The sequence below is a fragment of the Bos mutus genome, chromosome 14 (assembly GCF_027580195.1).
Source record: "Bos mutus isolate GX-2022 chromosome 14, NWIPB_WYAK_1.1, whole genome shotgun sequence".
NCBI classification, from domain to species: domain Eukaryota; kingdom Metazoa; phylum Chordata; class Mammalia; order Artiodactyla; family Bovidae; genus Bos; species Bos mutus.
In genome coordinates this window covers 78,562,473-78,575,414 of record NC_091630.1, presented here as the reverse complement: position 1 = coordinate 78,575,414, position 12,942 = coordinate 78,562,473, and the positions used below count along the sequence as shown (strand labels likewise).

The following is a 12,942-nucleotide window of genomic DNA, read 5'->3' as shown; positions in this document are numbered from 1 at the left end:
ATGGCTGGATGGCATCACCAACTCAATGGACATGAGTTTGGGTAAACTCCGGGAGTTGGTGATGGACAGGGATGCCTGGCGTGCTGCGATTCATGGGATCGCAAAGAGTCGGACACGACTGAGCGACTGAACTGAACTGACAGCTATACTGATTAGGGAAGGTATAATCTCTCCTGCCAGTTCAGCAGACTAAAATCACAGACTAAATGACCTGCCCTGGGCTACAACGTTGATGAACAGTTTAGGAAATGCTTTCATACTGTTTATGTTACAGGAAAGCAAAAAAAGCCCAAAAAAAGCCAAAAACAGAAAGGACACAAAGGAAATGTATATTTATTGAGTCCTCACCGTTGATGACTCCTACCACGCTTGGAATAAAAGCCCCAGTCTGGGTTAGGACCCCCGTGGGCCACCTTCAGACTCCTTCTGATTTCGGATCCTGCCACTTGGCCTGCGGCTCCCCCTGCTGGCAGCGAGCAGCACTGGCCTCCCCCCTACACCTCTGGGCCGACTCCCTACAGCTCCTCCCACCAGCAAGTCCAGCAAGTCCCCGGAGAGAGGGGTGGTCCTGTCCTGACCTCCCTCCCTGGACTTCCTACTCCTTCACACTCCACTGTACTGCCTTCTGGGCTCTTCTCACTCCCCTTTACTGCTTGTCTTTCTTCCCACAAAGAGCACACATCTTTCTGATTTGTTCACTAAAATGTCTGGCATGCAGCAGGCACTCAATAAATATTTACCAAATGAATGAATGCATTTCTCAGCCTTACGCGTACCTATCTCATGTACCCACCTGCGAGGGGACTATTTTTAGTTTCTTTTACTAACTAAGGTGAAGAAACAGGCACAGAGAGCTTAACTGGCGTCCCTAAAATCTCCTAGTAAACGAGCAGCACAGAGCCTGGCGTTCATCCCTTCCGCTTCCACGGGAAGGAGCACCAGGGAACCAGCCACGTGCCCCCCAGTCCTGCCCCGGCGGCAGCCCGAAGCCACAGTCCACGAGAACACCTCCTCTGAGAAGAGTAAGGGCTAGAAATAAACAGAGCAAAGGCGCCAAATATGAACTTCTATTCTGGTATCTTCTCAGGTCATTTAGCTTTTATAATTGATGCAAAGAGAAATTTTAGAACCCTATTTGAAACACCTCTTCACTTAATGCATTTGACAAAATACTGCAGAAGCCTCAAGCCCATCTAAGCACATACAAAGGGCAGGCGGTCTGTGCCACCCAGCAGATACGGGAAACAGACCCGACCAAGGACCGAGGACATGCCCAGCGCCCAGAGCCTGAGCTCAGGAGGGCATTGGGACTTCTGCAAGGTTCCAGGGGCGGCCTGGTCCCTGGGCGAGGACCGAGGGGGAGAGGCGCGGGTGCAGGCCCCTGGGAGTGAGAGGGACAAGGCTAAAGGTGATAAGGAAGTTAACACGGAGGGCACTGCGGCTGGAGCGGAGGACTTGCGCACGTTCCCGGGAGCGTGGCAGTTACACTGATGGGACCCCCTGGCAGAACCGACCAGCCCACCGACATCTAGGGAGATGGCTGGGGGAGGAGTCGAGAGAGTAAGACTGGAGAGCGATGACAGGGCCCGAATCAAAGTGATGGTCTTGGTGCTGATGGCTGGGGACTCAAGTTACTGCTGAAAAGAGACTTTTCATTATTCCCAAAGATCCCTCTATGTAGCAGGTGGCTCTCCCAGGGCCTGCATTTGAACGATGGGGGGGGGGGGTCCTGCGCCCCTGTAGGCTCTGCTGAACAGCAAATTTAAAAAGCTCCAAGTGCCCCCACCCCAACATCGTTACGATGTCTTTCAAAAATGAAGACTGTTCCAGCTCTGTTCCCTGAAAAACTTTGAGGCTTGTCCTTTTACAGCTTTTACTGTTCCTTAAAAGAACGCATATTTCTGGAAGAAACACTGGGAGACAGAGATAGTACAAAGCAGAAACTGAACATTACTTGTTAACCCTACTTAAACCCAGGGACACTCATGGCTAATACCTGAGTTTAACAAGATATGCGTGTGTGTGAAAAGTCTGTTTTTAGAAAAACATGGGTTGGTTCCATCTGTATATATTGTTTTGCAAACTGCTTTTTCCAGTTAACATTATTCACATAAGTGTTCACTTTTGCATATGTGCACACACACACACGTGGCAAAGCTGCTCGCAGGATTCTGAACATGTTTCCACTCGGTAAGCTCTTGACACATTCCCTGCACAGAAGTGATGAAGACATCACCCCTCTGACATAAACGCTCTGCCACTCTAAACAGAAGATGCCCTTCAGCTAGGAAAGTCATCACAAATGTGTGCAGAAACAGAATGAATCTGCATCTCCTAAAAGAAAACAAACACCACACATTTGTCCGTCACAGCTCGGCATGCACTGCGGTGAAGAGTTTTTGCTGGAAGTGTGAAGTTGTTAGTGCAGGCGTATTTCTGTTAGCAGAAAACAGCTGCTACTGGAATTAGTATCCAGAAATGAAATTATTTCCCCCCATCATTCAGCTGGATTGCTCACTGCACAAACAAGTGAACAAGTATTAATTACTTGGAAAATAAGGCTGACCCAGCCAGGCTCAGGCTGCTGGGTAGAAAGAGGTAAAAATAAAATAATAGAGCTCTCTTCATTTCCTAGGCGAATGCTTACTAACACAGCTGTTTAGATCTTTACACTCATTTCAATTTTTGTTCAATATTTATTTAGACACCTACCATGCCTTAGAGGGACACATATGTTTGGTACACCATCAACAACCACACAAATCCTGGATAAGAAGTTAGGCATGCACTGAACACCTACCACTGAAGAGAGATCTTAACTCCAAAAATTTAGTACATTAAAACTTCTGGCTTTTGCAAAGTATTTTGGTTTTTTGGGGGCAAGGTAGCGGTTTTCATTTATTGAGCACCTAAACCTTATCTCCTGCATTTGCAGGTGGATTCTTTACCACTGAGTCACTTGGGAAGTTAGAAGGGAATAACATATCTTAATAAGCAAATTATACAAATTTGACATCAGAGAAAACGGAGGCTCTAAAGCCTTGAGTAACTTATCCAAGGTCCTACAGCTTGTTTCAGGAGTTGGTTCAGTTCAGTTCAGTCACTCAGTCGTGTCGGACTCTTTGCGACCCCATGAATCGCAGCACGCCAGGCCTCCCTGTCCATCACCAACTCCCGGAGTTCACTCAGACTCACGTCCATTGAGTCAGTGATGCCATCCAGCCATCTCACCCTCTGTCGTCCCCTTCTCCTCCTGCCCCCAATCCCTCCCAGCATCAGAGTCTTTTCCAATGAGTCAACTCTTCACATGAGGTGGCCAAAGTACTGGAGTTTCAGCTTTAGCATCATTCCTTCAGGAGTTGGAGCCCAGGTCTAATCAGCTCCAGGATTTGCCCTTTTATAATTCACAGTGCTGCGTCTGATCTCGTGGGGAGAGGAAAATGGTCTCTTCCTGCAGTGACAACAGGGACAAAGATGTGGAAGTGGGCAGGGTCCAGGCTGGCCTCCACAGAGGCCAATCACACAAACCAGGTTATTGAACACTCTGCAAGGTGGGGAGCAACCTGTTGTGAGTGGGCTTTCAGAGCCTCTGTTGAAGTCCTGAAGCTGAATGTTATCTTCCGGGCTCTGGACAAGATGGAGAACAAGATTCCCTGGAAAATGTCTGTGGGTCTAAAGAGCCCAAGGATAGGGACAGAGAATCAAATTCTTGCTCTAGTGTGATGCCTGGAGGTGCCAGATGTGTTGTCCACTTCTAACAGGAAGAAATGAAATTCCTATGAGAGGACAGGTGCCTCAGATGAGCTTCATCAAGTCCTTCCAGGAAGAAACAGCAGTACAAAGGAATTCCAGTAAGTGAGATTAAACACGAGATGTTAACACATGAGGGAAGAAGATGATCGTAACAGCAATAATGATAGCTGACATTTACTGAGGGCTACTTCCAACTCCCATTGTGTTCTAATTACTTGGAATCAATGAACTCACTTAATCTTTACATATACCTATGAATTGGGCACTACTATGAGGAATTTAGTGTTATTTTGACTCAAATCATGGCAGTCTGGGCCCACAGTGATGGGTGACGTCACCCCAATCAGATTTTTTAAAACCTTTTTTTTTGGTTACACCACGTGGCATGTGGGATGTTAGTTCCCTGACCAGGGAACCCATGCCCCCTGCATTGGAAGCTCGGAGCCTTAACCACCAGCAAAGATGAGTAATCATTTAAGTTTACCAGACATTTGGCTTCCCTGGTGACTCAGATGGTAAATATAAATCTGCCTGAAATGTGGGAGATGTGGGTTCAATCCCAGGATTGGGAAGATCCCCTGGAGAAGGGAATGGCAACCCATTCCAGTATTCCATGGAATCGCAAAGAGTCAGACACGACTGAGTGACACTTACCGTGGTCCAGGTTCTATAAAGCTTTAAATGAATCATCTAACTCGTGACACTGAAAGGCAGGTACTGTTAATATCCCAGTTGACAAGTGAGGAGTAAAGTATCTTAACAAAAGCTGGCATCAGAGGAAAGGACTATTATGTAGTAGAAAGAGCACAGGCACTGGGAACTCAGAGGTGAACAGGACACTAGCTTCTTATACTTTTGAAATTAATTTCTCAGGATTATTATGGTCAAGGGGTACTTCACATATAATCCTTATATTTTCTTTCTTCGATATCTTGTTCTATTGTATTATATACTGATAATGCAATGCTTATGCTAAAAAACCAAAGTAAAAGCAAACAATACAAAGATACAGAAATTTATTTATAATAGTCTAGTGGCTTAACATAAACAGTTTTATCCTTAAGCTTTATGCTAACATTTGCCATAGATTTGTCACAATTGGCGTTTTGAAATGAAAACATCTCATGCTGCACTGAACAGATACTAGACACGATCAATATTACTGTGACAGCTGATTCAGAGGTTTTCACTGAATTTGATTCCCCAAGTGCTGCATTACTTTGAATAGTAAACTAAAAAAAAAAATTGTCTTTGAACAGGTATGTGCGAAGCAGTGAAATTGTAGAAGAAATCTCGGGATGTGTGCAGGTATACAGAAAATGGATTTTTTCCAAAACAGTCAGCTGGAGAGACGAACGGTCCCTGGAGCAGAACGCGAGTGTGTGGTCAAGCCAACAGGCCATGGCTCGCCAATCTAAACACATACTTGACCCTCTCCCAAGTCAACCTGGTAAGAAGAACCTGCCAAAGTGACTGGGCCTTTCCAGCATGAGGAATTCCCCTGTCTTAATTAAGGGGTCCCAAACAAAGACCCTGTATTTCCTGACCGAAAAAAGCTGTTTTATCCACTTTTCAAAAGGTCACTGAATTCCGCATGTTTTCTCAGGAAACTGCTGGCCCTGATTTTCAACCTGTTTCTAAGGAATCAGAGGTGTTTGCAAAGTCTGGAGAAGCCAGCTAAAACTGGCCACAGAGATCTTTCTGTGGGGGCAGGTTATGTGATTACAAAGCGATGTAACTGGCAGTAAAAACAGTGTGGCCTGAAGCCAGTGAAAAGTAGGGACCAGGTTAACACAAACCAGTGGGAGGTGGTCAGAGGTTAGGTGGAGAGGACCCACTTCCCCTGGCCTGCTCCGGGCGCAGGAGAGGTGGACTCACGATTTCCAATGTTTGCAGCAGGGCAGGCTGCCTGTCAACAGATTTCAGTACCTGCAGGGATGTCCGAGGATGAGGTAGCACAAATAGCAACTTCTCTTTGGTACTAGCTGGTAACACAAATACCAACTGCTATTACCTGTGGCCCACACACAGCATGGTGCCTCATTCAATCGCACCAGCACCTCTGGCAGTTAACTGCTTTTCTCCAGGCAAATGGTGAACCTGGCATTCAGAAAACTTTAGGTTTTCCAAATATGTGTGAAGTTACACAGATTTCTGAAAAAAGAGCCAGCTGTTGATATAATTTGGGTAGCATCTAGATGTGTTCAAACTTCAGAACAGCCAATAATATTTTCCCAGAGATGAGATGAAAAAAGTAAGGAACACCCGATTCGGTTTCGAGGGAGCAGAAGGCAAAGTTCTGGTGGAGCAGGAGAACCAGGCAGGACGAAGAAGGACAGACTTCCTTCGTGAAGGAATCTCCTAAACCCTCTGACTGAACCCCACATGTTAAACACACGGGGGCAGAGTTTCAGGCTGGTTACAACATGCGCTTGCTTTCCGGGCCACGTGGCCAGAAGGCATCGCAGACACAAGGGTGGTGAACAAGCAGATACACTTACCGTGGCGTGGGAGATGGTCAGGATCCCGTTCTTGACGGAGCACTTCCTTCTCTGCCACACTTTCCGGATCCTGAGGATGGAGCCAAACACGACCCGATACAGCACCCGCTTCATGCAGCTGTGCGGTGTCATGCTTGACCATCATCACAAAAACCCCCCACCAAACCCCACACAAGCCAGGGTCTGGGCTGCCGTTTATTACCCCAGGGGGAGGGGAACGCAGACTAGCAGGCACACAGGGAGGCACCAGAGCACTGGTTTCTTCCCGCTCTGGCCGCACCTCACAGCATGTGGAACTTCCCTGAGCAGGGACTGAACCTGTGTCCCCTGCAGTGGAAGCACAGAGTCTTAACCACTGGCCGCCAGGGAAGCCCAGAGCACTGCTGTTGATAGTGAAAACGGGAGACGACAACAGAAATCTGATAGCAGGAGAACGGATAAATGATTACAGGCATTTAAAAAGAATAACACAACTACGATATGTGCGGACCTACGCAGATTTCTGAAGCATACTGTTGGTTGAAAAAGAAAGCTGTTTTAAGATACTTTGGGTATCATCTAGAATAGTTAAAATTTCAGACCTATAAAACAGCATTCTACATTTTCTATACATATATGTATAAACGTATTTCCTTATTGTCTGTCTTACATACATATTTATTGTATGTAAGCTCTGTAACGATAAGGACTTTCTTTGGTTCAGAGCTATATCCCCAGTGTCCACAACAGGGCCTGGCATGTAGGACTCCCAGAAGGTATCTGCTGAACTCACAAGGACCCTGCCTTCCTCAAACCACACATTACAAGTCACAGGTGCCATCTGTGGACATAGACCAGTTACCACTACTTCTAAAGACAGCAGGTTAACTCTCAGACTTGCCTGAGGGAAGCATCGTTCGAAGCTGGTGCACGGGAGACTGTAAGTGCGTCTCCCTGCCTGAGAGGCGGGGGCAGGTCCCTAGGTTACTAGCCCCTGGGAGGATGCTGAGCACACAGGGGACCCCGGGCTGGCTGTGGACGTACCCGTCACTCTTCTTCAGCAGGTAGCCCTTCTTCTCGCTGCCGTATTCCTTGTTGCCCTGCAGCTGGTGCATGCTGTAGCCTCCCTGCCGGCTCTGGGAATCCTAGAGAGGAGACGTCATGGATTAGACTCATGCTGGAGACAATTTTCCACTCCTTGACTCTAGTCTGCCACGGAGCCTTGGTCTGTTGGTCTGGAGCTAAGAGAATTGTGGACTTTTGAGAGCTGCCAGGTCCTTGATCATATACTAGCGGAGGAAACTGGGCAGGTGAGCAATTGCCAGACAAGCCTGAGCTGAGGGCTGGGGTCCGGGTCTCCTATTCCTAGTCCGGAAGCCAGCTCTACCTCAGAGACACTGCAGCGGCAAGCTGTTCTAGGACTCAAACCAGTCTACGCTGGCAGCAGAGGCGAGTGCAGAGAGGGCTAGGGGAAGCGAGGTGGGCACCCAGCAAAGCTCATACACCCCGAGAGTTCCTCCTCCGGGCACTCTGCCCCTCCTTCACCTTTTCTGCTAAAACATCCCCAACAAAAAGCACCCCTTCTCAGCGAGGGACAAAGAACTGCAATAAAACTCTTGTTTTGCAACTAACGAGTCCTCTGTAAGAATACACCTATACCCACGCTTTGCATTTAAAAGGATGACTCGGTGGCAGGGAAAAGCGTATGACATGGTGACAGGACAACACAGATGCAGACAAGCTCGGTTTAACATCCACGAGTGCGTCCTCCTCATTTCTAAAGACTGCACTGTGGAAAGGTAAGAAAAGAACCCACAACGCTGAATGGTAGACGGGCACATGGGGCGTTAGACACAGACAGTACGGTCTGACAAAAAGCATCGACTTACTCTCCTAGACTTCGATCAGGAAGGGCAAAAGCAAGAGGGAAAAAAAGGCAGAACATTTGAAAATACAGTTAATTTCATTGATAGTCTTATTGTTTATAGGCTAAGCAGTTTTTACAACACAGAGAGACAACATCACTGCAAAGGTAATTAACATCGGGTATCTCTCACACTTCAGAGTCATGATAAACTTTGTGTGGCAGGATAATAAAACATCTTCATCAAGTTTCATTTCAGGTCACTTGAGAACAGAGGGAAAAGAAAGCTGGATGGAAGAGGAAGTACACGCTTCACCAAGATTGAAGGGCTGACAAACCTCAACATGTTTATGTGTAAAAAAACCCAGTTCTTTACTTACAAAGTCTAAAGAAAACAGCAAGTGGTAGGAAGACCCTTTGTTTTCCTACAATTTATGTGAAGTGAAGAGAATTTAATAAAAATAACAATAAACAGCTCAGAAGCAAGCCCTGAAATGTGATGGAGAAGAGGCAGGAGGCTGAGGCACATTTACTGATGATCGCCCACGGCCTCTCCCTGGCCTTCAAGATCCCCTGGACCAACAGCGTGTGCTTGGCGAGTGCTTGGTGAATGTCAGTAACAGCTGCAGGGAAATCTGTAGGGCTATTGCATACACACCATGAGTTCACTGTTCAAAAGCACGCCCCAGATGCTCCCTAAAATCCAGGTGCCGCAAACGTGCTGATGACGCTGGCTGGGATACAGCCTGTCCTGGAATTGGATGCTCACCCTTGGCCCCCGCTGTCCTGCTCTCTAGTGTGGGTAACTGAGAGCTGACTGCACGCTGTACCGGGCTTAGACTAAAGAGGTTACAAACTCTGCTTGGTTTGTTTATTTTTTTTTTATTGGACATGCAGCTTGTGGAGTTTAGTTCCCCAACCAGGGATCGAACCTATGCCCCCTCCATTGGGAGCTCAGAGTCTTAACCACTGGACCACCAGGGAAGTCCTTGCTTGTTTTCTTAATCTGAGTCATTTCTTTAACTGGCCAGATTCCCTCCAGCTGAAATGTATCATTGGACAGTTTTAATCATCTGGGGAAGGGTGGAGCCTAGGAATGTTGAAAAATTCCCCTCCAGGTTTACTTTCAACCAGGGTCTACAGCCTTGGACTCAGGAGCTGTGACCGAGGGGCCGAACCTCATACCAAACAGGCAAGAGTCTGCCTCCTCCAGTGCCTCCAGGGACACCCCAATGCAACGGTGGGGACACCCCCAATGCAACGAGGGGGACACCTGGGGTTTTTTTTCAAGGAGGCAGCAGTGTGTCCACAATACCAGTCAAGAAATACAAGGACAGAAGATCAGATCAGATGGTAGAGACTTGAGCTACTGAGACAAAATTCACAGGCTGGGATAAATGAAACCCACAGAATTCCTGCCTTAACCCAGTGAAATCCCAGGGAAATCACGTAACTACGGAACATTACTTAACAGGTATCTTTGCCACATCTACACCTCCCCACAACATTAAAAACAAACTCTAACATCTCCTTGATATAGATTCTTATTAAAAGAATAACTATCTTCCTTGGACCCATTTTCAATGAACTTCTCTTTATCTGCTCACATAATTCCTAGTCTGTCTGAATGCTTTAAAAACTATTCCTCTTTCACCTTAACTGGGCTGCTAACATTTAAGATAAAGGTCCAAGTTTAAAAAAGTAAAAGTACTTTTTTTTTTAAAAAATAAGGATTCAGATGGTGATAATTGATGAAAACTATTGTATTCTGTAAACTTTACTAAGACATTCCTTACATATATTTTTACTAGCCTAAATTAACTTTAAATTCTGAATAACAAGCAGATTGAGTATTCTTTGCTTTGTATCAGACAAACATGGTTTTAAAGGTGAATAAAGTGGCTGAAGCCTAGGCTTTGACCCCAGAAGTCTGTTTCATTAAACCAAGCAGGAAGGAAGTGATGAGTCAGAAGTAGCATCAACAATCCTAAACTAACTACTGAGTTTTATGACCTAAGAAAGTCACACAAATGATTATGATATTGAGAAATGATGGTTCAGCATAGCACTCCAGATAAACAAAAAGAGGATTCTATCTTTCAAGAAAGTAAATCTTGGAGAATTGTTAACACTTAATAACAAAACAATCTGGAAAAAGGAAAGGCCACCCACTCCAGTATTCTGGCCTGAAGAATTCATGGACACAGGAGCCTGGCAGGCTGCAGTTCATGGGGTCGCAAAGAATCGGACACAACTGAGTGACTCTCACACACACAGTAACTAAACAAAGCACAACTGAAGGCATGAAATAGGCTCTGAATCTTCTAACAGCAGAACGGGAACCAATATGTGCAGAGGAAAGAGAGATGCAAATGAGAAACTCATTCAGGCAAGCAATTTAAAACTAAACTTAAAAAGAAAACCTTGGAGAAATTCCATGATGTGACTGAAGAGATATAAACTATAGAATGAGAAACTATGGTGGTACTTTTTTAGTTCAATTTCCCATTCTCTATTAGCAGTACAAATTAGCTTACTTTCTTATTAGAAAACCTTATTAACATATAAGATGCATTACTAAGGAGCAGAATCTTACATCCTCTAAAACTGCAAGCAATTACACCCTCATTGACTTAATGGCTTATAATTGTTTCTGGCATCCAATTTAAAACTAAACCTCTATTTAGAGAAGCTTCAAATTTCTAATGTAAGGTATGAATGGAGTGGGCAGAGGAGTTCTTTTGTTTCATCTTACTAAATATTTACTAGTTGTTTTGGGGTGCCAGGCAACGTACCAGATACTGTGAAAGGAGAGATGAGCAAAATACATGGTTTGCAAAGTAAGATGGGTTACTGAGACAGACTCAAAGAAAAAGGTGGAGTTTGGGGAACAATTTATGAATAGCATCATTAAAAATCAAATATTTTCAACCCTGAAAATAGTATTAAGGCAAACAGTCCTTTTACAAAGTTCAGTTCAGTTCAGTCCAATGCTCAGTCATGTCCGACTATTTGTGACCCCATGAATCGCAGCACGCCAGGCCTCCCTGTCCATCACCATCTCCCAGAGTTCACTCAAACTCATGTCCATCGAGTTGGTGATGCCATCTGGCCATTTCATCCTCTGTCGTCCCCTTCTCCTCCTGCCCCCAATCCCTCCCACCATCAGAGTCTTTTCCAATGAGTCAAATCTTCACATGAGGTGGCCAAAGTACTGGAGTTTCAGCTTTAGCATCATTCCTTCCAATGAACACCCAGGGCTGATCTCCTTTAGAATGGACTGGTTGGATCTCCTTGCAGTCCAAGGGACTCTCAAGAGTCTTCTCCAACACCACAGTTCAAAAGCATCAATTCTTCGGCGCTCAGCTTTACAAAGTTAGACTATTATAAAAACCTAACTAATTTCCTGAAACATTTGCCAAAAGTCAATAAAGAATTGTGACAAGGAAAAAATGAGTGTACCAAAAATCCACAGATCCTATTTAGAGTTCAAATTCTTGAAGCTTCCTTTAATGGAGTCAGGCTGAAGCCGGTGGGGGTGAGAAGGCTGAATGATTTGATGGGTGACTTTAATTCTCAAGTCCTTATTTTAGATTACCTTCCACTCTTCCCAAACTGGAGTGCAAGAACTCTCCAGTGGACAGTCTTTTACCAAGTCATTAAAAATCATTACTTTCTAAACATATATTGTGATAGGAGATGATAAACACCATAAGAATGGGATAGCCATGTTACGAAAAGTCAACTTTACTTGTAAAATACTCTGGACATGGTGTTAATGAAAACTTATTTATTAATTTGGGTGGAACTAAAATAAACCATGTGGATTTCCTCATGCGTATGAGAGGCTTAGATGCAACTATGCTGTTTAACTAGTGTGAGCAGAATAGTCTTTATGCAAAACAAAAAGGGACTGTAATAGTCTTTTTTTCTTTTTTCTCCCAAGAAAGCTTCCAAGCACAGGAAAGAGGTAATCCGTGTGACAAAACAAAGGTAGGAAGTGCTTAAGTATACAACTGCCAGCTGAAAACCGTGTCGTTTTCTCCCCAGACAGAGACCTAGCTCTTACCTCTCCAGTTGGGTATTTCTAGGGCTCTTAGGCTGAAAAGTAAGAAGAAGCTACAGGAGACAGCTTCTCCCAGGGCCAGCAATAAGTGTGGTCTGAGGCCTCAGAGCACAGGTGCAGACGCTGCAGAGACTGGATGAGCTGGGTATGAGCCCACACGCCTCCCAGCCCCTTGGTGCCTCCTCCCAGGGATCAGCAGGTTCTCAGAGCAGGGCTACAGGCTCCACTCGCTGCGTGAACACCCAGGATTTATATAAAAACTGGATTTGAGGAGGCAGGAGGGTAGAGGGTGACAGTCATTCAGTCAAGGGAACCTTCAAGGTTGCTTTAAGATTAATGGTGCTGGTGCATGCTTGAGGGGGGTTGCTCTGTTCCTGTTTTGGACTCCTTGAACCCCTTTTGGAAACTTTAGGAATTTACAGAGGGTTAGTTTGCAACATTTAAAAAAAAAACCGGGGGTGGGGGGGTGGTGGGGGGGGTTGGGGGGTGGGGGACGGACACTTCCCCCAGTGGTCCAGTGGTTAAGACTGCCTTTCTCTGCAGGAAGGGTGGGTCCAGTCCTTGGTTGGGGAACTAAGATTCCCACATGATGCACGGGGCAGCCAAAAATTAAACAAACAAAAATCAGCTTGCAATTGTGAGATAATACAGGGAGGAACTGAAACTATAAAAAAGTGCTATATTTTGTGTGATTTTGATTAAGTATTGCACTTAAACTGAATCCATAGTAATTTTATAACATAAGCACTACGTTCTCCCATGCGGTGAATGGTGCTCAC

General features: G+C 45.4%; 1 protein-coding gene across 1 annotated transcript in view; it reads right to left on the bottom strand.

Annotated features, from left to right (window-relative positions):
* The window catches only part of ASAP1 (ArfGAP with SH3 domain, ankyrin repeat and PH domain 1), a 339,710-nt gene that overhangs the window by 52,960 nt on the left and 273,808 nt on the right, over positions 1-12,942 (bottom strand). The window contains 2 exon segments of the mRNA XM_070382776.1: positions 6,255-6,324; positions 7,278-7,378. Of these exon segments, the coding sequence (XP_070238877.1) occupies positions 6,255-6,324; positions 7,278-7,378 (171 nt within the window).